Genomic DNA, 24,957 nt, shown 5'->3' on the forward strand with positions numbered 1-24,957 from the left:
TAGGATCACTGGACTTTCTGCAATAGTCAGGGAAACCATAATTGCAGCTCACTGTGAGGACCCAGGGTATGATTTTCCCTCCACCCGTAGGCATAGATCTAGGGTTGCAAAGTACCTTGAAATTGCTTAAGAAAGATCAATCAGGATGAACTACAAAAAGCAAGCTGGGGGCTGGGATGTAGATCAGTGGCAAAGCGCTTGCCTAGCAAGTGGATGACTAAAGTAAGGGGAGGGCTGAAAAAATGGTGTGCAAAAGATAGGATGATGTCATATGAAATAACTATATATCAAATTCTAATGATGATACTTTCCAGGTCACAGCATGTTAGTGGCTGAAGAGCAAATTTCAATTAGATTGCATGAAGATGGTGGAGGAGAGCCTCTGGGTGTGGATGTGGGGTGGTAGTTGGGCAAAGCTCTGTCTCTATTTCTAATGAGGCCTGTTGAAATAGAAACAGATTTTTCAGGATTTTCTGTCGTAATAATCAAATTTCTAAGAACTATCTTATTACTAAAGAGTTTAGTGAAAAAGAGTGCATACATTTCTTTGAATCCTTTCCCCATACTATGCAAAGTTCCTTCATGCTGCTGGTACTGAATTGGATTCAGGAAGCATTTATCTGTGGTGAAGAAGAAGAATTGAATTTTGGATATCCTAAAGAATATGCACAAAACAGGTGATAAAGTGTTAAAAGTCCAGATGATAATGATACTTCCATAGCATTTCCAACTTGCTAGGAAAGCCAAGGGCTTTCTACATGCGAATTCATTTTGTCCTCCCTGCAACTCTTGGCAAAAGGTGCTATCATTATCTCCATTTAACAATTAGGAAACTGGGGCCCAAAAAAGTCAACTAACTTTCCCAAAGTTCAAATAGCTAGTAAATCGGAGGACTGGGATTTGTTATCAGAAGCTGTTTACAAATTACTAAAGGGGTTGGCTAGTGCCTTTACTTGTAAATGGGGAAACTGTCTACTGACTTCTTGCTCAAGGACAATAAGGAATTATCCTTTAAGCCCTAGTAGTTCACTGGTCCAGATGACCTTGAGTTGGGAAAATGATCTCTGGCCTTTGCAGTCTTCCTTTGTGGATCAAGAGCTTCAAGCACTTCTGGGGTAGCAGGGAGCGGTTGCTCCATACATGTTTGTGAAATAAATGAATGAAAATTGCCAAACTCCCACTCTCAGGTGTCACAGTTGGCTAGCAGGGTGTGTTTCACAATTGAGTAATTCTTGATAAAGTCCCTGGGACAGGGTGTTTATAAAGCTGCCTTCCATGGAGGAGAATTGGGGCAGAAACAAGAGGGAGAAATTAGGGGCCCTCACCAGTGGGGGCTAAGAGCAGATATCAGCAAGGGCTGAGCCTTCCAGGGTGGGAGACTCCAGCTAGGACAGGCCTGCTGGTAGATAGGTGACTCCCCTCTCTCTCTCACCTAGCCCAACTTCAAAAAGCCAAAAGGACATCCCCACCCCCTGTGGAGCCTCCATAAATATTTGTCCAGCACATGTATGAGTAAAGGAGACAGAAGGGGTGTGTTTTGAAAAGTCCATTCTCGTGCTCCTAACCCCCACACCTAGGCAGTCACTTCTGGATAAAACCTCTCCCTCTTGGGACTGTCATCTGGGAGGAGCAGGCATCTAGTTGTGCTGGCCCCATTGACAGCAGGGCCACTTACAGAAGAGCCATGCCTAGGTACACCGTGCACGTGCGCGGAGAATGGCTGGCTGTGCCCTGCCAGGATGCCCAGCTCACTGTGGGCTGGCTGGGCCGTGAGGCCGTGCGGCGCTACATGAAGAACAAGCCAGACAATGGTGGCTTCTCGTCGGTGGATGCCGTGCGCTTCCTGGTGCGCAGGTGCAAAGGTCTAGGCTTGTTGGACAATGAGGATGTGCTGGAGGTGGCTCTGGAGGACAATGAGTTCGTGGAAGTAGGTGAGTGGCTGCAGGGAAGGGGGACAAACTGGTGTTGCATGGCCCAGATTTGTCCTTCAGGCCTGGAGGGAGTTCTACAGTCACCCTCATTTCAGAAGAAATGATGAGAATACATGTGCTTGCCTTGGGCCAAGCCTCAGATGCCAGGTTCTCACACCAAAGGATCAACAGACCCAGAGGTGGTGACTTAACAGTTAGGCATCTGTCAGTGACAGGGTCCAACCTTGAACCCATGATTGCAGGTTTGGATTCCTTTGCCATCACTCAGTCACTCGGAAGAAATGTTTGTTCTTCCATAGACTTTACCAGCAGCCCAGAGGTATCAGGAATTCATACTTAAAAATCTACATTACAAAGTGCAGGTGTCGGGAAGGACTAGGTCTTAAACTTCCAGTTAAACACATGTCTATATATCTGTGTGTGTGTGTGTGAGAGAGAGAGAGAGAGAGAGAGAGAGAGAGAGAGTGAGAGAGAGAAAGAGAGGGAGAGTGCTCATTGGGACTTGAACTCAGAACTCAGGGCCTGAGCACTCAAGGCTGGCACTCAACCCCTTGAGCCATAGGTCCACTCTCAGCTTTTTGGGTGGTTAATTGGAAATAAGACTCTTGTGGACTTTCCTACCTGGGCTGGCTTCAAACAGTAAGCCACTTGAGTAGCTAGGATTAGAGGCATGAACCACCAGTGACTGCACAATCCACATGTGGAGCGCCACGTTGTGATTTGTAAGAGCTGTCTCCTGCCTTCTTGTTTCAGTCATAGAAGGAGATGCAATGTCCCCTGATTTCATTCCCTCACAACCAGAAGGAGTTTATTTGTATCCTTTGCTGCAGCCTTTGTGGGAAGCTCCAGGGGCTCTACTTTCCTTTGTGGGACTAGGACTGGGACTTTTCCACACTACCAGAATTTTCCTTTACCTGGCTTCAGATACAGCAAATATCGAGAGCCTGAAAAGGTATGTGGTACATCACTTCCTTTTTGTGGGGGAAGTCAAGTTACATTTCCTATTTGAGCAGGAAGGTCAGCAACACTCAGAATCAACTCTACCCTCCAGGACAGGGCCTTGTCCTGTGTCTTAGAGAAAGGCACCAAGTGTCTGCATTTCTGACTTTTCCTTGTGTAGCCTCCTCTTCAGCAAGCTGTGTGTTTTTATTAGCACAGTAACTGGGATTGTCTCCTCTTGTGCAGTATATCGCCTTAGATGGGGACAGTCTGAGCACCGCAGACCTGGTCAACTTGGGAAAAGGACACTACAAAATAAAGGTATTGGGAGAGAGAGGGAAGGAAGGATTCTGTCTGGCCATGTTTCACTAGACATGGAAGTCTTTCATGTGCTCACTTCTGATGAACATTTTCCCAGCTCACTTCCACTGCAGAAAAGAAGGTGCAGCAATCCAGAGAAGTCATAAATAGCATCATCAAAGAACAGACAGGTATCTTGTACTCTTTGTGGCATCTGATTCTCTCATAGGCAAGTACAATCTTCCACATCTAATTATGGAATATCTGTTGGTTTATTTTCCTCTAGTTGTGTATGGTATTACTACAGGCTTTGGGAAATTTGCCAGAACCGTAATTCCTGTCAATAAGCTACAGTAAGTTTCAAACACACATACACTCAAGTCCCAGAGCTCACTATCTTTGAGATTTTGTTCAACAAGGCACATCATTGGTCTGTGCCCAGTGTGTTAACAGGTAAGTAGGGCAAGGCTTGGGTTCACTTATATCTGAATTGGTAATGAAAACAGATTGGCTGGTTGCCCAAAGATTTAACTATGCTTCTCCTCTTCCCAGCTAAGGGAATAATTTTTTAGCAGAGGTTTCTAAGCAAGATGTGTATCTTTCTCTTCCAGGGAGCTTCAGGTCAACTTAGTTCGTTCCCATTCTTCAGGTAAATGTTTTAAACTGGCGGGTGCCTCCTAGATCTTGTTTGATTACATGAAACAGCATATTACAACGAGTCATTATGTCAGCCACAGCAGCTATGTTATGCCAAGTACATTCCATAGTGCTGGGGCCAGAAAGGAAGCAGATGGCATCAGGCACGACCACCTTTCCAGGTGGAAGTGTGGGGTTGGCCCAGGAACATGTGCCCCCATCCTGTAGAGGGGGTGGTACATTCAGGGAAGGAAGTACAAGGGAAATGACTGAGGGTTAGCCAGGTGAATGGGAAAATCTATCAAGGCCCAGGCCCCATTAAAACCCAGAGGAGCTTTTTCATTATTCTGAAGATGTTCTAGAAGATAGGGGGTTCCCTGAAGCATTCTAGGGATGGATATGGAGAAGGGAATCCTGGGCCTTACCTTTGTCTAAACAAGGACTTGAGAAGCAAGACAAGCAGCAGAGAGAGTGGTCTAAGCAGCTTTCGAAAGCTACCTAGAGATTGGGCTGTAGTGGGAAAAGATTTTGCTACCAAAAGGTAGCAAAAGATTTGGTTTTCTTGGATAAAAAAAAAAAAATGTTGTCACGTTTCGTAGGTGTTGGAAAACCACTCAGCCCTGAGCGGTGTCGGATGCTCTTGGCTTTAAGGATCAATGTCTTAGCCAAAGGATATAGTGGCATTTCCCTCGAGACCCTCAAACAAGTCATTGACGTATTTAATGGTAAGACAATGGTATTCCTAGGCTGACTTTCCCTGGAGCCTGGGCACATCCCACAGGGTAGACTTGAGTGACATTGTGGACATTGAGATATAAAGACAAAATGATTGAGATGAGTGGAAAATGGGCTTGGCATGAAGCACAAGCTAGAAAAAGGTTTGAGATTTCCTATGAATGTTAGCCTAGCCTAGAGTACCCTCACTTTAACATCTGGCATCTTTAAGACTAGAAAGAAATGGGCATGATGGTACACACTTGTAATTCCAGATAGCCAGGAAGCAGAGGTCATGAGTGTCAAAGTTTGAAGTAGGCCTGAACATTAAGTGAGATCTTAGATCATCAACAATGCTGAGCATGGTGGTATACTCCTGTGATCCCAGCTAAGTGGGAGGCATAATTAGGAGGTGACAGTCCAGGCTGGCACTGGAGGGGAAAGTTAGTGGTAGGATATCTGGAACTGAGGTCCTATGTAGAAAAATAACTAAAGCAAAGTAAGGGCTGAGGGTGTGGCATACCCAGCAAGTATGAGGCCCTCATTTCAAACACTGATACCACCTCCACAAAACTCAATCAACCAGTAATAAAACTAGACTGAGTCCTTCTTGAGCCTGCTCTTTAGTTCAAGCCTAGACATACCCTTCTATTCGGTAGTACCCATATATGATTAGAGGGGCTGGGAATATGGCCTGGTGGTAGGGTGCTCGCCTCCATATATGATTAGAGGAATTGCTCCATATTAGGTGGGGAATGAAATGATTAGTAGGTGACATCCATATTGAAGTCTAGTTTTGTATGTCTGGCTGCCTGCTAGCTGATGTACCAGCTAGACTCACACCCTGAAATCCAAAGTCTTACAAAAGTAGAACAGAGTATAAAGAGCTTAATGATTTGCTTAATCATAAATGATTATTGTGGTTGGACATTATGCAACTCAACTCTCTGGAGCTTTCTTCTTGACAAGGGTTGGGAATCACTGTTGTTTGTTTCTCAAAGATAAGGATAAAACTTCTAGGTCAGCAAAACTCAGGAGCTTCATCAGGAAAGGAGTGGGAAGAGAAGCAGGGCCTTGCAGTAGCGCAGTGAAGTCTGAATGTAAGCCTGCAGTCTAGAGAGAGCTGCGCTGCATATCCCAACCCAGTCTGTCCTATAAGCCTCAAATCCCAGACAGTACAACTCCCCAACCTTGAACTCCCCTGTGCTTTAATGGTGAGTCTACATTCCCTATTCTGCTGAGAACACCCTAAAGTTAACTGTGGTCTGAAAACTGGCCTGTGCATGGGTGAAACTGCTTTATACTACTCAAACTATTCTCCTCCTCCTCCTCCTCCTCCTCCTCCTCCTCCTCCTCCTCCTCCTCCTCCTCCTCCTCCTCCTCCTCCTCTCCTCCTCCTCCTCCTCCTCCTCCTCCTCCTCCTCCTCCTCCTCCTCCTCCTCCTCCTCCTCCTCCTCCTCCTCCTCCCCCTCCTCCTCCTCCTCAATATTCTTACTGCTACTGCTACTACTACTATTGATAGCGTGTTACTATGTACCCCAGACTGGCCTCAAACTTTCAATCTTCCTGTTTCACCTTCCAAGAGCTGGTTCTTACAAGGTGTATGTTACCATACCCAGCCTATTAACATACCCAGCCTACTACTTAACAGCTGGTAAAACAAAACAAAAAAAAAAAAAACCCACCATTCTCAAGAGTCTGATTTTATTTTAGCAAAATTTTTGACAACTTTTCAGGGGAAATTCTATAAAACCATGCATATTCACTTAAAAGTGGTAATGGGTGACTGACTAAATGACTGGCAAAAAATAATAATAACAATAATAATGAGGCCAAATTGCCTATGAATCCACCACCACCAGAGAACTGGTGTTAAGATTTTGGTGTGCCCTGTTCTTCTCAGGTATTTTATATTACTTTGAAATGGTCAATATTTACATGTTTTCAGACATTTGCTACCAACCAAATTATATGATTTGGTTGCACAAATGGCCCTTAATTCCATATCTAGATAATTTCTACATGTATGATCTTCTAAATAAGTGTATGATCTTCTAACTGTAATGAACATTAGCTGGTTCCTGATTATGCCTTTGAGGTACATAGCTAGAATTTCTAGAAATGGAAATATTAGTCAGATTATAGCCATGAAGCCTTTGGTACCAGGAGTGGGAGGCCATCCTTTCTGCCTACCCTTCTTTTGTTCCTTCATTTGTTCCTCCCTCCCTTCCTTCCTCTCTTTCCTCCTCCTTCCCTCCTTCTCTTCTTTCTTTCTCCCTCCCTCCCTCTTTCCCATTCCCTCCCTCCCTCCTTCTTTCTTCCATCCATCCTTCCTTCCCACCTTTCTATTCTCCATCCCCTCCCCTCTCTTTCTTTCCATGGAGGTCAGCTGGAACTTTTAAACAATAATGTGCTTTAGGAATTATCCTTCCCCGGGTATTTATGGCACAGAGTGATGCTAGACTCTTTGCTGCAGCCAAGGGAGGGAGGGGGGAGCAGTGATCACTCTCAAAGCAAAGATAACCACAATGACACAAGTAGACATAAGTAGTCTTGAGGTAATCGGTACCTACTTCTCTCACAGCCTCCTGCCTGTCATACGTTCCAGAGAAAGGAACTGTTGGTGCCAGTGGAGACCTTGCCCCACTCGCTCATCTTGCTCTTGGGTTAATTGGAGAAGGGAAGATGTGGTCCCCAAAGAGTGGCTGGGCTGATGCAAAATATGTAAGACATTCATAACTACTTCATTAGGTGATGGTGATTTTCCTCGCTTAGACTGCATGTATTTGTGTGTGCTTTATGTCTCTGAATAGTTGCAACATCCCAATGAGGGAGCCACTCCTATTCTTACGCTATAAATGAGATGACTGGAGCTTGGAAGTCAAACTAGGCAAGATGCATACTTGACTTGCATACTTGCATACTTGCATACTTGACTACCAATCTCCAGGATTTTAGTGTCACTTCAGTGACAAGGTACAATTGCTAGTGTTAATCCCAGGAATTGATTTGATACCAATAAACTGCCAGTAGTCATGTTGGGGAGGGGTCCAAACTGGATTTAGGAACTGGTCTTAACTTGTACATAGCTGTGGTTCCTAGCAGGCTCTCTGTCATCTCTGAAAAGCAGGTTCCTCAAGCTTCTCTTTGGTAGCTAGTCAGAAAACTGTGGTGTGATAAAGCTTTAATGTTTTCTCCAAATGCCATCAGAGCAGCCCAAAGCGTCACTTAAAGTATCAGGACAGCGTGCTAGAAGGACTCCTAATGGAAAGAGGCAGAGGGCCAAAGAGGAAAAAAAGCTAAAGGGCTAGATCATCTTCTAGAGGGACCACCTCCCCGTGTCTTTCTCTCATGAAGCCTGATTTTGATTATTTCTCTATTGACAGTGTTTTTCCAACCACCTTCACACAGCATTCAGCCTGACCTGAGTCAGCAGTAAATCCAAGTGTGTTCTGGTTGAAACCTGTAATGCTTCCCATTGTCCTCAGGATACAGCTCAAACTTAATGTGGCTGAAGAGTTGTCTTTGTCACTTGATTCCACTGTACTGCCCACCCCCGGCTCTCCAGTACAGAACCTGGAGGTTGCTGATGGCTGGGGTGTGCTGGGCTCTAGGCAGGGGGCCCACAGTGAACACATTCTTCTTGCCTTGCTTTTCTTTCCTTCTGAAAAGTCCTCTATCAAGCTCCATGCTTCTTTGGGCCTTTTCTTTACCCAGACCCCCAAGTCTCTTATGGCCCTCCTTCAGGCTCTCTGAACAGCTTATGTGATTATTTTCCTATTTGTGCCCAACACATCTCCTTCAGCCTCAAGCATACGATCACTCTGTCTCCCTTCCTCCCACCCTCAGCTTCAGCCTAACACCCCAAAAAGAAACTGGTACTAGTTACTCAAATCCCCCTGCTTCTGTCTTTCTGTTACTGTAACTCCTCTTTCTTTCTTGCTAGAGGAACCTTCATATAGTGGCTCTTTTTTTATTTTTAACCTCTTTGGTTTCAGAACAAGGCTCTACTGCCTCTTTCCCCTCAGAATTCTGACTCAACCCACAAAAGGGATTTCTGTAGTGCCCCCCCTTTTTATTGGTGTACCCATTTTTCACAAGAGCCCTGGTCCACAGTTCTGCCAGTGATAGAAAAAGCAGATAGGTGGGTGGTTGGCTTTTCTTGTTCAAGTTCTAGAGGCAACCAGGAGCCCAGCCTTAATCTAGACACAGGTATATCAGGAACTAGCAATCAAAGAGGTGAGTCACAAAGGTGTACAGGAACTCAAAACCAAAACTGATTCTATAGAAAATGGAGCCCCTGGATTAAGGCCAAATGTGATTTAAAAATTAAATGTGTTTTCTAACTTTGAAAAATGACCACAATCAATATATGCAGTTCTAATCTTTTATAAGATGGCCCTTTGGCCTAGAAAAATCTCTTTTTTCTTTTCTTTTTTTTTTTTTGGCCAGCCCTGGGGCTTGGGCTCAGGGCCTGAGCACTGTCTCTGGCTTCTAAGCTCAAGGCTAGCACTCTACCACTTGAGCCACAGCGCCACTTCTGGCCTTTTCTATATATGTGGTTCTGGGGAACTGAACACAGGGATTCATGTACACAAGGCAAGCACTCTACCACTAGGCCATATTCCAAGTCCATAGAAAATCTTTTATTAAATGCCACAGGAATAAAAAATGAGTTAGTATTATACTTGATGCTAATTTTTTTAAATCATCCTACAGGTCCTAGAAGCTCATGGGTTGAAACCAGTTGTTTTAAAACCAAAAGAGGTAAAGAGATTCAAGGGAAATTCGGTACATTTTCAAATCTTAATTCATGTACTATTTTCATTCTTAACACTCCTACTACGACCTTGACAAAAAAGTGACTTAGGTGTTTATTTTTTGTTTTTGTTTTTTTTTTGGCCAGTTCTGGGCCTTGGACTCAGGGCCTGAGCACTGTCCCTGGCTTCTTCCCGCTCAAGGCTAGCACTCTGCCACTTGAGCCACAGCGCCGCTTCTGGCCGTTTTCTGTATATGTGGTGCTGGGGAATCGAACCTAGGGCCTCGTGTATCCGAGGCAGGCACTCTTGCCACTAGGCTATATCCCCAGCCCACTTAGGTGTTTATTGAAAGTTGCTCACTGATCAAAGGGCCTTTCCATGAGCATTTCAAAGACTCTTCATGGCAAAAATGCCTATGGGGGCTGGGGATATAGCCTAGTGGCAAGAGTGCCTGCCTCGGATACATGAGGCCCTAGGTTCGATTCCCCAGCACCACATATACAGAAAACGGCCAAAAGCGGCGCTGTGGCTCAAGTGGCAGAGTGCTAGCCTTGAGCGGGAAGAAGCCAGGGACAGTGCTCAGGCCCTGAGTCCAAGGCCCAGGACTGGCCAAAAAAAAAAAAAAATTTAAAAAAATGCCTATGGGTTCTCTTAGGAATTCAATCTTCAAATCCAGTTCTCTGAAGAACCTAGCAAGATATTCTCAGCTGAGGGCCACTAAGATACTCCAAGCAAGCCAGGGTTGGTGGTTCACACCTGTAATCTGAGCTACTCAAGAGGCTGAGATCTGAGATCTGTGGCTTGTAGCCAGTTTGAGCAGGAAAGTCTGTGAGATTCTTATCTCCAGTTATCCGGCAAAAAGACAGAAGTGGAGTTGTGGCTCAACTGGTAGAGCATCAACATTGAGTGAAAAGGCTAATTACAGTGCCCTTTGGTGCTATACCAAAAAAACAAATAAAACACCAAGCCACAAAAAGTCCATCAGATTGTTTTAGAATGTCTTATGTATAGTGGAGAGAAAGTAAAGGAGAAGTGAAGTAGAACAAAGATTGCATTGTAACCTGCTCTTTAGTTACACAATTGCCCTGAGAACTGAGACATTTTTCAAGTAATGCATTTTCCAGGTCTATCCTAGTGACGCCATCATCCTGGCATTTGTTCCTCACATGCTTCTGATGCCCTGAACATGAGAAAACGGGCTACCCATAGATCAGCTGAATGGCTAGGCTTTCTCTTACAAAAGCAAAAGGCATGAAACCCACGTGTAGTTAGGTTAATTGCAATAAATACGATAGACAACTGTTCTCTCCCTTCCCAAAGGGCCTGGCACTAATCAATGGAACACAGATGATCACCTCCTTGGGCTGTGAAGCTGTGGAGAGAGCCAGTGCCATTGCCCGGCAGGCTGACATTGTAGCAGCCCTGACCCTTGAAGTTCTGAAGGGCACCACCAAAGCCTTCGATACAGGTCAGCACCAGGCTTCTGTTCATTTGTATATTCATCCAGAGTTGGTGGGCAGTTGATTGGGGTCCTTAGGCACAGGAGTTGGGGGAGGGAAGGGGATGGTAGGTGGTAGAGAAGAAAGAGACAACCCAGGTATTCATGGCTTGTCCAGTTACCAGTACAGCTTCATCTAAATTCTGCCACACTTTATCCTGCCAACCATGCGACAGACATCCACTGAGACCTTGAGAAGTAGGTGACCTGCTACAGATCACCTAGCAATCTGGTCCTATCAAATTCAGTACTGTTTTAGAAGTCTCTTTGCAGGACTTGAAGCCTAGAGTAGGATTAGAATTGTCCTGATTAGAAAGCTGGAGAGAAAAACTATAGAATTAGCTGTTTAAAAAGTGAGTTGCAGACTCAGTACTGTAAGAAGTAAGGTAGAAAGCTGTTCAAAAATGAAGTTAATTTTAAGTCACTATCCAAGCTCCTAGCTAGTCGTCACTCTAGTTCCAACAAGGGTAGGTTCAATGTCTCAAGTTCAAGTGCACTTAGATAGTTAAATAGAAAGAATAAAGTAAAAAAGGAATCATGTTTCAATTCTGAGTGGTGGGTTAGGGACCCTTGAAGCCTGTCTCAGAACCTTGGCTGGTTTTCTAACAGTAGTTCATTCTAATATCAGAATTGCTCAGACCTTTTTGCCCTTCCTCAATTCTAGACATTCATGCCGTTCGCCCTCAGCGTGGGCAAATTGAAGTTGCTTTCCGGTTCCGGTCACTCTTGGATTCAGATCACCACCCATCAGAAATTGCAGGTCTGGACATGTTTATATGAGTGAGTTTATTTGGTTCTGTGTTCTGTGGGAAGATTGGTAATTTGTTCCATCTCCTCCTCCCACCTTTTCCACAGAGAGCCACAGGTTCTGCGATCGTGTACAGGACGCATACACCTTGCGTTGCTGTCCCCAGGTAAAAACAGGAAATAAAGCCAACAACAGCAGCTCTTTTCCAAGTTTAGTTCAAAAATAAAACTTCCAAGTTCAGTATACACACACGCACACACACACATAGATATGAGGAAAGTGTTAGAAAATCATGACAGGGCCAATTATAATCTAGATTTCTTTAATGCCTCTATTAAAATTAGGTACCTCCATTCCTCCAGTTACTAAAACCTTTTTACTATATATGCCAAGTTATTTGTGGGTTTTTTTTAATTGATTTGTCTAACCTATCAGAGTCCAACAGACAACTTGCTGTGTTGGGTTAGTGCAATAGCTAGAGTTAAAAAGAGTCCTGCTGGCTCTCCCTATTAAATAAAACTGAGCCAGCCAGTCAGGGCTATTCCAGCAAAGTTTCATTCTGTCTTCCAAAATTCAAGTGTCTATCCATGCCTGCATTTTTATTATCAGGTATAAATTACTATCATCTAATCTGTGAGGCTTAACCATCAGTGAGTGAAGAAACTGAATGAAAGCACAAGGTCCAGAATACAAGTGCAGTACCCCTCGCTTCCCAAAAAGAAAGGTATCCCAGGGAACAACGTACCAGCTATGTCAGGTTCTAGTCTAGAGTATAAAAGAAAATAAGAGAGTATATATAATATCTATCTATCTAAAATAGCAAATCCTATTCTAATCTAGTTCTAATTTTGTGTCAGTGAGAACCTAGGAAGTCCATTTAAACTGTCTTAGTATTCTTAAATGAGTCAAACATGCTTTTTGTGATCACAAGTGCAAAGCAGTTTCTGGAGAAATACTGAAGATGTTGTCTCCTAAGAATGTTGTCATCCTTACTGGAATCAATTCATCCTATATCCTTACTTCTGCTGTGTTTTAGGTCCACGGGGTGGTGAATGACACAATAGCATTTGTGAAGGACATCATTACCACAGAACTGAATAGTGCAACAGATAATCCCGTATCCTTTGAATGTCTACTCATTTGTGTTGATGCAATTCCAGCTGGTCACATTAGGATTTGGCAAGGCAATCTTTGTGGTTGTTGTTTGCTTAGCATCTGAGTTCTGTTTTTCCATTTCATAGGTAAATGAATTTGTCTCTGAAGCTTAGGCTAAGTCACTGTCTTGAGACCAGAATTGATAAGTGGTAAGCAGACCTGTCAACCAGCTCTGGAGTTCTGACTCCATGCTTTTGAAAGATTAAAGGAAGCACCTCCCACATTGGTTGAGGTGATTCAGGAAGGCATTGGCCCACTGCTGCCATTGGCAGTGGAGTCACAAATGGGACTGCGGCGAGTCTGGTGCGCTGGCCTTTATGTATGTGCTCTCCTTGGCAACATTCTAACACTTACCAAAGTGTCTAGAGAGGTCTTTCTCAGCCCAAGTTTTATTTCTGACATGGACTTGATTCCAGTCAGTATTTCCCAATTTGTACAAAGAACAGCACAAATGCTTCCATTTCATAAGGATGGAGCTCTTTATTTCTTAATGGTATAGTATTTGCAGGTAATCCATGCACATTTTCCCATCTGCTTTAAATCATCTCTAGATTGTGTGTAATACATAGTATATTACAAATGCTATGTAAATAATTATACTATATTACTTAGGGAATATAATGTCCAGTACAGACACATTTTTTCTTGAATATTTTCAAACCCATGTTGGTTGAAGCCACAAATGTAAAATCCATAGATATGGAAAGCCAGCTCTTCTTTAGGTCAATAAATACAAATTAGGTTTTTCGGAACCAGGAAGGGGGCTCTGTTTACTGCCTTTGCCTGGGTGCCTTCTTTAAGTAAATGTTATGAAAGACTGGAATTATTTCTGAGTCTAAAATTATCTCAGAGAGTCCAAAGTTGCCTCCTACTTTAATGGATTTGTGAGAACTTGGTGACTTTCATCCATCCTTGAATGCTGGTATAGGATCACTGAGCAGACTCTGACAATGTTCCCACTGCTCATTCCCAACATTATAATGCCTGTTCATTAGGCACCATCTTCTATTTGACATATTCTTCTGTGGAGCACAAACTCAAAGTGCCCAATGAACAACAGACCTTGCCTTCAAACAGATGTTTGAGCCTCTGCTTGGGAGTGCAGGTACTAATCACCAGGTTAGTACTGTTAAGGTACTTAGGGATCACTGATCTGAAGCGCAAACACAAATTCATGTTCCATGCTCCTTCCATCTCCATTTGGGTGTATATATTCACCTTTAATGTTTGTTTTTGCTTTGGGGCTCCTGTATGCTGACAACTGCTTAAGGAAAGACCCCACAGCTGTACAAGGAAGGCCACTTCAATGTTCACAATAAGCAGGTGGGGCAGGGCCTTATACTTGAAGTAACCAGTAAGTGTTATTGCTCAAGCCTTAACCTGTTTTGAAAGATGGTCTTCGCCAGTAGAGGAGAAACGATTTCTGGAGGAAATTTCCACGGTGAATACCCAGCCAAAGTAAGCTTTTCAAAACTTCTCCTGATCTTGAACACCTAGTCCAGTATAGGATAACTAAACTGAGGCATTCTTTCAGGCCCTGGACTACTTGGCCATTGGTGTCCATGAACTTGCTGCGATTAGTGAGAGAAGAATTGAAAGGCTCTGTAATCCTTCCCTCAGTGAGCTGCCAGCCTTCCTGGTGGCCGAAGGTGGCCTCAACTCTGGGTTTATGATAGCCCACTGCACAGCAGCTGCCCTCGGTAAGGACCTCCCACCTCCCATAATACAAGGCTGTCTAGCTAAAGGCCTGTCTGGTTTTGACTTTGAATGAGATCTTAGTTTTCTCCACTCTTATTTTCACCCTCTTACCTCCCTCGGTACTAATGGCGCAGAATGACTCTTTAACATGTTTCAGGGAAAATAAAAACCTCAGCAAGGGGCTGGGAATGTGGCTTAGCAGTAGAGTGCTTGCCTACCACGTATGAAGCCCTGGGTTCGATTCCTCAGCACCATATACACAGAAAAAGCCGGAAGTAGTGCTGTGACTCAAGTGGTAGAGTGCTAGCCTTGAGCAAAAGGAAGCCAGGGACAGTGCTCAGGCCCTGAGTTTAAGCCCCAGGACTGGCAAACAAACAAACAAACAAACACCTCTACAATGTAATACTGAAATATAACTGTAATAATGAGGTTGTAAGTGGACAATGGTCCTGTGGAAAGCAAATTCACAATGTATAGGGACTTCATCCTTTTTCTTCTCTCTCTCTCTCTCTCTCTCTCTCTCTCTCTCTCTCTCTCTCTCTCTCTCTCCCCCCTTCCTTTTGTGCCAGTACTAGAGCTCATGAACTCAGGGCCTCATGCCATTATTTAGCATTCTTGCTCATGGCTGACACTTGGCCTCTTGGGCCATCCCTCCAGTCAATCATTTCACTGGTTAATTGGAGATGAAGCTTCACAGATTTGCCACCCGGGCTGGATTATAGGCATGAACCACCCAGTTGCGTGTAGACTTCATCTTTATAGTTGGTTTTCCTAACTCACTTAACTCAATGTGAATATTATTAGAAGGGAAAAGACAAAAATGCTTATGGTTCATGTTAATACTTGAATCAGCCTGAGCAATTAAACTTTGGAGACATTCCAATAAATATGCCAACATAGATAAACATCCCATTGCAATATATAAAAAATGTTTACGAGAAGGAATATGTCAACCAGGTGTGGCTGCTCATACTTGTAATCCCAACTACTTAGGAAGTAGAGACTAGGGGGTGGAATCATTATTCAAGGCCCCAGGGTAGGGTGAGAGTTAGCAAGATCCTGTTTCAAAGAACAAGCTGAGCGTGGTGCACATTTGTAATCCCAAGAAGTATAGGTAGGGAAATCACCGTCTGAGGCCAGTCTGAACACATAACACAAGACTGTGTGGAAAAAAATAACTAAAGGAAAAAGAGCTAGAGACGTGGCTCAAATGATAGACAACTTACCTCACAAGCACAAGGCCCTGAGTTCAAACCCCAATAGAAATAAATACATAGCAATACGCCCTCTGAAATTGAGCTTCACCATAGCTGGTTTCTGATTCAGTTTCCAGAGATAGATAAGTAAATATCAGAGCAATGTCAAACACAAAGTAAGTGCTAGGGTATGGCTTATGTTTACTCAGTCATGACACAGATACCACAAGGGAGGTGCTATTATGTCTTGATTTACAGAAGAATACTAGAACTGTGGAAGCAATTGACTTACCCAATATTGCACAGTCAGGTGTAAAGATGAATTCAAACCCAGGCAATTTGGCTCCCAAATCTATATTCTCACTTCAGTGACTGAGGTTCTCATTGGTCCAGTATATTCTGTTTGCCCGCTTGTTTATTAAGATGCCCCTTCAACAGAAAGACATCTTATTCTACAGGGGGCGGTCACTATAACCCTCAGCTTAAGACTCAGGAACTTGAGACTTACAAAGCCAGAATGTATAAAATACTGAACAACCCACAACTAGCTGGCCACCCCAGTTTAAACCTGAGTCCCCTATGGCCCAGAAAAATACCAAACTGAACCCAAGGTCAATGGAAGAGGAGAAAAGACTTTAGAGTGTGAACCATGCAGACTTCTGAAGCTGAGGAGAAAGAACTTGGCATTCTAGGGTCCTTGCTACTTAAAGTCCTAGGTCTTCAACCAACAATATGACATTACCTAGGAGCTTACTATAATGACAGCATCTCAGGCCCCACCCCAAGCTCAGTAAGGCAATATAAGAAGATGCCAGAGACATGGATATATACACAGTCATATCTGCAAGGCCTCAGTGCAAGAGACCACTAACCTCCTACCTCTGGTCATCATCACAAGGCCTTGCTTAAACCTAAAAAAAACACCTCCTGTGTGGAACAGTCTGAATTGCTAAACCTTGGGCCCCCTCCCCCCCAATCTGTAGCTCTGGCCTCAGTCCTCAAATGTCACCACTGAATTCAACCCCTTCGGCTGAGGTAAGCAAGTTGCTCCTGCCCACCTATTGTACATCCATGATGGTTTCTCTTCCCCAATCTCCCAGTCATGCCTAATGTGTCTAATGTTTCTGTTTATAATCAGAGGCCTTCAGATCCTCATCCCCAGCTTGTTTCAGAGCTCACAGCGGGTTACAGCCCTTCTTACGTAGGGAACCAGAGAGGAAGGGAGATTCACCTGCTTCCTTTTCCCCAAAGGAACGGGTGTGTGGGTCACAGCCCAGAGCTCCTGGACAGAAAGAAGCTAGGCCTGCTTATCCAGCCCACAGTGCCCCCTAACTTGCTCTGGTCTCTTGCAGTTTCAGAGAGCAAGGCTCTGTGCCACCCTTCGTCTGTGGACTCACTCTCCACCAGCGCTGCTACTGAGGACCATGTCTCCATGGGAGGGTGGGCAGCCAGGAAGGCCCTCAGAGTCGTGGAGCACGCAGAGCAAGGTATTGCCAGTGAGCCGGGCATGACGGGCCTCTGGGACATGCTACCCTGGCTGGGTTCTCAGAGAGGGGTCCCCAAGGGCAGCACCAGCACCACCAGGCAACTGGTAGTAGTTTAAAGCTAATCACAGTTTTCTTCCTGGATTAGCTTCAAACTACTACCTCAGTTGATTAGCTAGGACTACAGGCTTGAGCCATCAGCAGCTGCCTTTCTTGTGTCACTTTTCATTTCTAGTTTGTCCTGGGTATTTCCCATATATTGCAATGGACTTGCTAAGATTTAGGTTCAACCTATTTGGCAAAAGCATTTTTTCGGAGAGTGTTGTAGCAATCTACTTTGCCTTCTTTGTTGCTTGTTTGTTTGTTGTTGTTGTTTGTCTTTGAAAGAGAAGTTGGCTTTCTTTATATTTGGTCCTCTGGGTTCCTAAGTATATCAAAGAACAATATATACATATTGCTGGATGAAGAGTATCACCATTTTAAGATAAATATGTGTTTTCTTTGCTTTAAAGCAGCTATCTCAAGATACAATTTACTTGGTTGCTTTCTGGTTTTGTTTTGCTTTTTTGAGCTGAGGACTTGTGATTTTCATATGTTCATAGAATTGTGTAATGATCACCACAATCAGGTTAGATTTTTGTTCTTTCTTGGTCAGTCATGTGACTTGAACTCTAGGCCTGGGAATGGTCCCTGAGCTTTTTACACTCAAGGCTAGCGCTCTACCACTTGAGCCATGGCACCACTTTTGGTTTCCTGGTGGTTAATTTGAGGTCTAGGGCTTGAACTCAGGGCCTAGATACTGTCTCTGAGCTCTCATACTCAAGGCTAGCACTCTTCCATTTGAGCCACAGCTCCACTTCTGGCTTTTTGGTGGTTCATTGGAATAAGAGTTTCATGGATTTTTCTGCCCAGGCTGACTTTCAGCCACAACCCTTAGATCTCAGCCTCCTGTGTAGCTCAGATTATATGTAGATGAGAGCCACCTATGCCCAGACACAAAGGCAGGGATCTTCTCTGTCTTAATCACATCTCTCAATGGACTTGGAACACCTGGAACAGGGCCCGTCACAGGTTTGTTGCTCAAATATTTGTGTGACAGTAAAGTTGACACTGTCCATCCAGATGTAGATAGCTCTGATTCGTCCAATGTTGATCTCTTCATTTATATCAGGAGAGTGCAGTTGGCAACAAATGATTAAAAACAAACAACTGGCATTTGTATCACATGCATATTCGTTACCCATGTTTGTTTTTATTACAGATGTTTAAATCTTGGAATCTAGTAACACTGGATATAAAGTATAAGATGAAGAGCCTGCTTATCATAACACCCACTGGTTGTTCATTGTATTGGTAATAAGCGTGGGAACTGAATGAAACTTAATCTACCCAGTTGGGGTAGAAAGGTCTCTACCATTTGATCCCAGAGGATTGAAGAGGGAATGAGATCAGAGGGCCTGGCTTCTGTTTTCATGGAAACTACAGTCTAGACAGAGAAGCAAAGGTTGTATGACAACTTGGCCACTTTATAGAACTTGGTAAAATTCTAACTAAAAGGCTGGGAATGTGGCTTAGTGGTAGAGTGCTTGCCTAGCAAGCGTGAAGCCCTAGGTTTGATTCCTCAGTCAGACAAACAGAAAAAGCCAGAAGTGGTGCTCTGGCTCAAGTGATAGAGTGAGCAAAAGACACTAAGGGATAGTGCCCAGGCTACGAATTCAAGCCCAAGGACTGGCCAAAAAAAAAAAAATCTTAACTAAAGAATAAAGTGGAAGAGGATATTACTAAATCAGATCTAGTATTGAGGGACTGGAAAGGCAGTTCCAAGGTTATATATCAGGTTAAGACCTGAACAACACACACACACACACACACACACACACACACACACACACACACACGATACTAATTTTGCAAGGCAAAGGAAGAGAGTGGCACTAAATAAATTGAGCTGAAGACCCTTACAGGAGGACATCCAAGAATAGGTGCCCCAAAGCTCAGAAGAAACACAGATATAAATTAGTACCATAAGGAGAAAAAATAAATAGAATCCAAATTTTAGAACTTGGGAATACATTTGCAGTGTATCTAAGTAGATCATATGTTTGCAGCTATCTAAGTAGTAATATTATTTATTTTCTTAGGATAGTTATTTCATGTGAGTTATGGTGTTAAGATGAAAAAATTAATTATGTAAGGGGAAAGATGTTTCCATAATTCTTTGGATATTTTCTTTTTTTAATTTTTATTGTCAAACTGATGTGCAGAAAGGTTACAGTTTCATACGTTAGGCATTGGATACATTTCTTGTACTGTTTGTTACCTCCTCCTCTTTGGATATTTTCAATGCATTAAAATATTCTTAGGGACTGGGAGCTTGGCTTAAGTGGTAGAGCACCTGCATAGCAAGTGAAAGAGCCCTGAGTTCCAGCCCCATTACCACCAAAACGCAAAAAAACCCCAAAAAACCTTGGACGGTTAAAGTGGTTATTAGGCCATAAGATATCAACTTATTTCAAAATAAAAGCCCCATAAAAAGCATCCAGCTAAATAAAAATGCAATGAACCCTTGGAATTCATAATAACCAAATGTGTGGTTTTTTGAGTCCTCATGAACAAGTTTAGGGAGTATAGGGAAGCTGCTGGCTATGGAGAGCAAAATGTCACAAAGGTGATAAGCTGAGGATTTTGTTTCTCTTGTAGATGTTTACGTCTCAGTCTTTTCTGTCTCTAGCACAAGCTGTCAGGTTGCCCTTCTTTTGAGGTTACAACATATTACTAACACATTGAGATTTTTTTGTGTGGGCAACCTTATAACTCATTTAATCTGCATCATAACCCTAGAATGTATGGACTATTGTCCTATTTTGTAGATCAGATACCCAAAGTACAGGTTCTGTAATGTAATGTGTCATAAGGCTTTAATACCAGTGCTAGCGTTTAACCCCAGGTGATTGGTCCAAGTCCCTGCTGTCTTATGCTTCGTCACGCCTCCATGTACAGGATCATTCTCTATGTGCTCCTGTCCCGGTTGTCTCAGAATGCAATCTCTGTAGCATAAGAGTGTGATTTGAGTCAGATCTGGTCATGCTCCTGAAGTTGGCCAATGAAATAGTTAATCCGCCAATTATTATGATTTATTTCAAACATCTAAGTGGCTGTAGATGAAAAAAAATATTTTCTCCCTTACTAACTTTTGCCCAACTTCAGATTGAGATAAATAATGATTTCCTATTTCCACCTTTATGTAAATTGTGAGTTGTTTTTAGACCTGCTATTCCCTTAGGCTTGCCATATGGACCCTCATCTAAGGTTGGTAGAAGTCAGTGACTGAACAAGTGTGTCTGTGACTACCATGGAACTAATTCTATAATGCGCATTTCATGTCACCAAATTCACTAGAACTGAAATTCTAGAACTCAGTACCTTGTCAACTTTTAAGTTTCTCCATAAAGCAACCTATATAGTCTTTCTTTGCTTGAAAAGCAACTTTTATGAAATATACCATAACTTGCAAGATACTTGACTATTAAAATGGACATTTCTCTACATTTGATACTAAGCTATAAAAAATTTTTTAAACAAAATTTGCCAAGGGAATACTTTAGAAGCTTAAAGTTGATTAGACCGTTTATGTGGTGAACTCAGATCAAGGCGTAAAATTATTTGACATCTTGTCTTTTGATCTGTGAAGCACATTATGAGTTTTGGTGAGTACAGAAAGTCACACTAGGAGACGATGAAGAATCCTGGGTGGATCTGGAATGCCCTCACTTCGTGTACACAGAGTTGGAAATTATGAATAAGGAAGTACCTTAGGGGGCTGAGGATTTAGCTCAGTGGAAAAACACTTGCCTGGTTAGTGCAAGGCCCCAAGTTCAGTCCTCAGCTCTGGGGAAAAAAATTAAAACAAATTAAAAGCTTTAAAAGAAAAGTACTTTAGTTAAGAGGGCTGGGGCTCCAGGACTGAGCTGACTTCCTTCCCTACTCATACTTACAAACCTGACTACAAAGCTCGATTGGAGCATTTGAATGCGAAGAACTGGAATTTTGCTAGAGTAGCCTAAAGAACAGCTTCCTAGGATACTTAGGGAGCCTGATGTTCTTTCCAGGGTAAATGTTGCCATTTTCTCTTTCTTACTATTAAACACTGATCCAAAGGGTAGCCAGGATAACTGATACCAAGGCCTCTTTCTGCTACCAATAGAGAGCTAGCCATCTGTTGGTTGGCTAATGGGAGCTGCAACTTTGGGTGATTCCTGTTCCTCAAGCATGAAGTCAGACTTTAATCAACTACTACCTTGTCATTTTTGTTTTAGTGCTGGCCATTGAGCTTCTTGCAGCCTGCCAGGGCATAGAGTTTCTACGCCCCCTGAAAACAACCACTCCACTGGAGAAGGTCTACGACCTGGTGCGCTCTGTTGTAAGGTAAAGTCAATAGGGCCCTGGGTGTCACACCAAGAACCTTGGCAGAGCTCGGTGTCCAGCTGATTAATTGATAATATTTTCTTTGTAGGCCCTGGATTAAAGATCGCTTCATGGCCCCGGATATTGAGGCGGCACACAGACTGCTCCTTGAGCAGAAGGCAAGATGGCTACTTGCTTAGTTCTTGGTTTGGGGTTGTTATGAGAAATCCAAGTGGGAGTAAGGTGGAGAAATGCTGCCATAGACTATTGTCATCTGGTCGGTCCTTGGAAGTGAATACAAAAATATAGAGGCAGAGTGACTAGGAAGTCAAATTGCCTACCTAGGGGTTAGAAGTTGAAATGCTTTGTAGCTGGAATTTAGGAACAGATATTCTTAGAGAGAAAATTAATGAAAGGTTCTCAGATTCCTTTTCTGCCAGATGACCTCTTTATTTCAAAAGCACTTTCTCCTGGTGACATTAGCACACCTGCATAGACCTGGGGACAAAGAATTATGGGGCTTTTTTTTTTTTTTTTTAACGCCAAAGGAACTTGAGTCCACCTATTATTCTTCTGTAGCCTGTTCTCTGTCTGGCTGGGTGAGGTATGGGTTTTCTTCTCATTTCATGAGCACAGATTTAGCTGAATGATATGAGTGCCTAGTGTGCTGATTTATTATATATACAGTACATATTATATGCTATGAAAGATACCTTTTGTATTTCATGTGTGTGTGTGCATACATGCACACACACCTTAAACCTTTTGAATAACTTATGTCAGGTACTCTAGAACCACTTGATTCCTCCCCCCACCTGACACCCCCCTGAACTCTGCACTGACCCTGAGCTTTTTTGCTCAAGACTAGTGCTCTACTACTTGAGACACAGCTCCACTTCCAGGGTTTTGCTGGTTAACTGGAGATAGAAGTCTCACAGGCTTCCCTGCCCGGGCTGACTTTGAACCATGATCCTCACAGATCTCAGCCTTCTGAGGAATGTTGCTCTGCTCAAGGGGAACGATTTTCTCTTTGATCTTAACTTCTAAGCACACCCTCTCTCCATTGAAGAAGAGTGGCTTATTTGCTGCCAACGCTGGGGCTAGTGGAAAGGTGTGAGAGGAGCTAGTTTGTCAGAACATACAGTCTATGAGGCACTCTGAGAGTAAAGAAAGACTCCCTTGGCTGTCAGAGGCCATCAGAAAAAAAGAAAAAGCAACTTTAATCCTAAAATCCTCAACTTGAGAAGATACTATGCCTGAAATAAAATAGATTGATGGGTAGAGGGGGAAAAAAATAAAGCAAAACAAAACCAGGATTTGAGGGCACGCTCTTCAGACATGTTGTGTTTGTGAATCTCCTGGCACCTTGGGAGAACGCATCTTTGGATTCGGTAGGTCTAAGATGAGGTAAATGGCTGCAGAGAGAGGGATGCTGAGGTTGTGATTGATCCCAGGCAGGACTTACAGGGCTAGAACACTGGTCACACTTCAGCAGCAAGAGGCAAGCAAGTACAGAGCACAGTGGTGTGGAAATTGAGCCCAGGGCAAATCCAAGTTGCCCTTTATAGTTCAAGGCTTGCTTTAGAAAGCACACCGTCGTAGCACACCCTTGAACCAAGGATCCTTGGCTCTGTGCACACTAAATCTTCTAGGTTCTGTTTCTTGTGCATTTGCTTGTTTTGCTTTGAAAGAAAAAAAAATACCTTAGACCAGATTTTGACTGTCATAGTATGCAAGCACCCTACCACAGCATCCTTATCCCTTTTGTAAAATATTTATTCTGAGACAGAGTTGACCTCAAAGTTGCAATCCTTCTGCCCTGATCCCACCTAGTAGCAGAGGTGATATCCCTGACCTACCACTCCAGCTTACACACCATTTTTTGGTGGCTCTGGAGATCGATCCCAAAGCTTTGTGCGTGCTATGCAAGTGTTCTGCCACAGCACCACATCCCCACCCCCCTGAACTTTGTATTTTTAGAAGCCCTTTAATGCACCCAGCGACTAATTGACACAGATCATGTGTCAAGTGGCTTCAAATAAGAACAAGCAAACCGTCACTATGTGTTTACTCAGGTGGAGAGGATGTTTTCACTTAGGGTGAAGTCCATGTTTGATAGGACAGGGGAACAGTTGTAGCACTTTCTTTTTCTTTTTTTTTTTTTTTTGGCCAGTCCTGGGCCTTGGACTCAGGGCCTAAGCACTGTCCCTGGCTTCTTCCCGCTCAAGGCTAGCACTCTGCCACTTGAGCCACAGCGCCGCTTCTGGCCGTTTTCTGTATATGTGGTGCTGGGGAATCGAACCTAGGGCCTCGGGTATACCGAGGCAGGCACTCTTGCCACTAGGCTATATCCCCAGCCCAGTTGTAGCACTTTCAGTTCTGTTCTTTTCTTCTCTTCAGGTTTGGGAAGTGGCCGAACCATACATTGAAAAGTACAGAATGGAGCATATTCCAGAATCAAGACCTGTTTCCCCAACTGCCTTCTCCTTGGAATCCCTACGCAAGAAATCCATCAAAATTCCAGAGTCTGAGGACCTGTAATGGACATTTTGTCCTGGATGAGCAAATCAGATGTCACTTAGCTGATTGCAGAACAGTACTGTGCTGAAAGACAGGCCTGTGGACAGCCCGCCATGTAACACCCCTTCTCTAAAACCTGCTTTGCTTAGGCTGGTGACAATTCCAGCCTTGGATTCTTGTTACTATGGTGAGAAGTACAGAGTGTCTCCAGGTTAAAGGAGTTTTCTTAATTTCTTCATATCATCAGGCCATTCCTTCTTAATATTCACCCTGGCGTTGATCTATTGTTTTTCCCTCTTAGTATAAGACAACCCATTTCAAATGGGAGAACAGATTGTTGGCATTCATCTCTAAAAAAATATTGAATTCTGTGATTCTTATGATTTCGGTTTTTTTGTTTGCTTGGTTTGTTTTGGTACTGGTTCTAGGGCTTGAACGCAGGGTCTGGGTACTCACACTGAGCACATTTGCTTAAGGCTAGTGCTCTACTACTTGATCCATAGTTCTACTTCCAGTTTTTGGCTGATTAATTAGAGATAAGAGTCTCACAGACTTTCCTGCCCAGGCTGGCTTCAAATCATCATTCTCAGATCTCAGTCACCTGTGTAGCTAGGATTCTAGATGTGAGCCACCAGATCTGGCTTTCTTTTAAAATTTCTTTTGCTAGTTGAACTTCTTTCTCTGATTATGCTATGTCCTAATATGATCATTGTTCCTTTATATGACTTTATCAGTAACTGCTTTACATCATAAATTGTTCTTAAGCCACCCTTTCTTTTATAATTGAATCACAGTTAAGAATAGTGAGGCGGCTGGGACTGTGGCTTAGAGGTAGAGTGCTTGCCTAGCATGCATGAAGCCCTGGGTTAAATTCCTCAGTGCCACATAAACACAAAAAGCTGGAAGTGGTGCTGTGGCTCAAGTGGTAGAGTTCTAGCCTTGAGCAAAAGAAGTTCAGGGACAGTACCCAGGCC

The 24,957-nt window shown here is 43.3% G+C and overlaps 1 protein-coding gene across 1 annotated transcript; it reads left to right on the forward strand.

The window, feature by feature from the left end:
* The first annotated feature begins 218 nt into the window (after positions 1 to 218).
* On the forward strand, positions 219 to 24,461 carry Hal (histidine ammonia-lyase). The gene is made up of 20 exons (XM_048357833.1): positions 219 to 1,931; positions 2,685 to 2,745; positions 2,856 to 2,883; positions 3,117 to 3,191; positions 3,289 to 3,361; positions 3,457 to 3,523; positions 3,782 to 3,819; positions 4,406 to 4,531; positions 7,105 to 7,244; positions 9,240 to 9,287; positions 10,601 to 10,748; positions 11,443 to 11,538; positions 11,634 to 11,692; positions 12,563 to 12,643; positions 14,074 to 14,139; positions 14,216 to 14,381; positions 16,928 to 17,062; positions 21,376 to 21,484; positions 21,573 to 21,642; positions 23,864 to 24,461. The coding sequence occupies exons 1-20, from the start codon at positions 1,685 to 1,687 to the stop codon at positions 24,002 to 24,004; spliced, it is 1,974 nt and encodes a 657-aa protein (XP_048213790.1). The 5' UTR covers positions 219 to 1,684; the 3' UTR covers positions 24,005 to 24,461.
* Positions 24,462 to 24,957: the final 496 nt, after the last annotated feature.

Source organism: Perognathus longimembris, chromosome 1 (assembly GCF_023159225.1).
Source record: "Perognathus longimembris pacificus isolate PPM17 chromosome 1, ASM2315922v1, whole genome shotgun sequence".
Taxonomy (NCBI): Eukaryota; Metazoa; Chordata; class Mammalia; order Rodentia; family Heteromyidae; genus Perognathus; species Perognathus longimembris.

Bases quoted from the DNA above. Each gene is read 5' to 3' on its own strand.
- Hal (XM_048357833.1), top strand. From the start codon at position 1,685: ATGCCTAGGTACACCGTGCACGTGCGCGGAGAATGGCTGGCTGTGCCC. The intron at 14,382-16,927 runs GTAAGGACCTCC...GGTCTCTTGCAG, and splicing joins CTGCACAGCAGCTGCCCTCG to TTTCAGAGAGCAAGGCTCTG. The intron at 17,063-21,375 runs GTATTGCCAGTG...TTTTTGTTTTAG, and splicing joins CGTGGAGCACGCAGAGCAAG to TGCTGGCCATTGAGCTTCTT.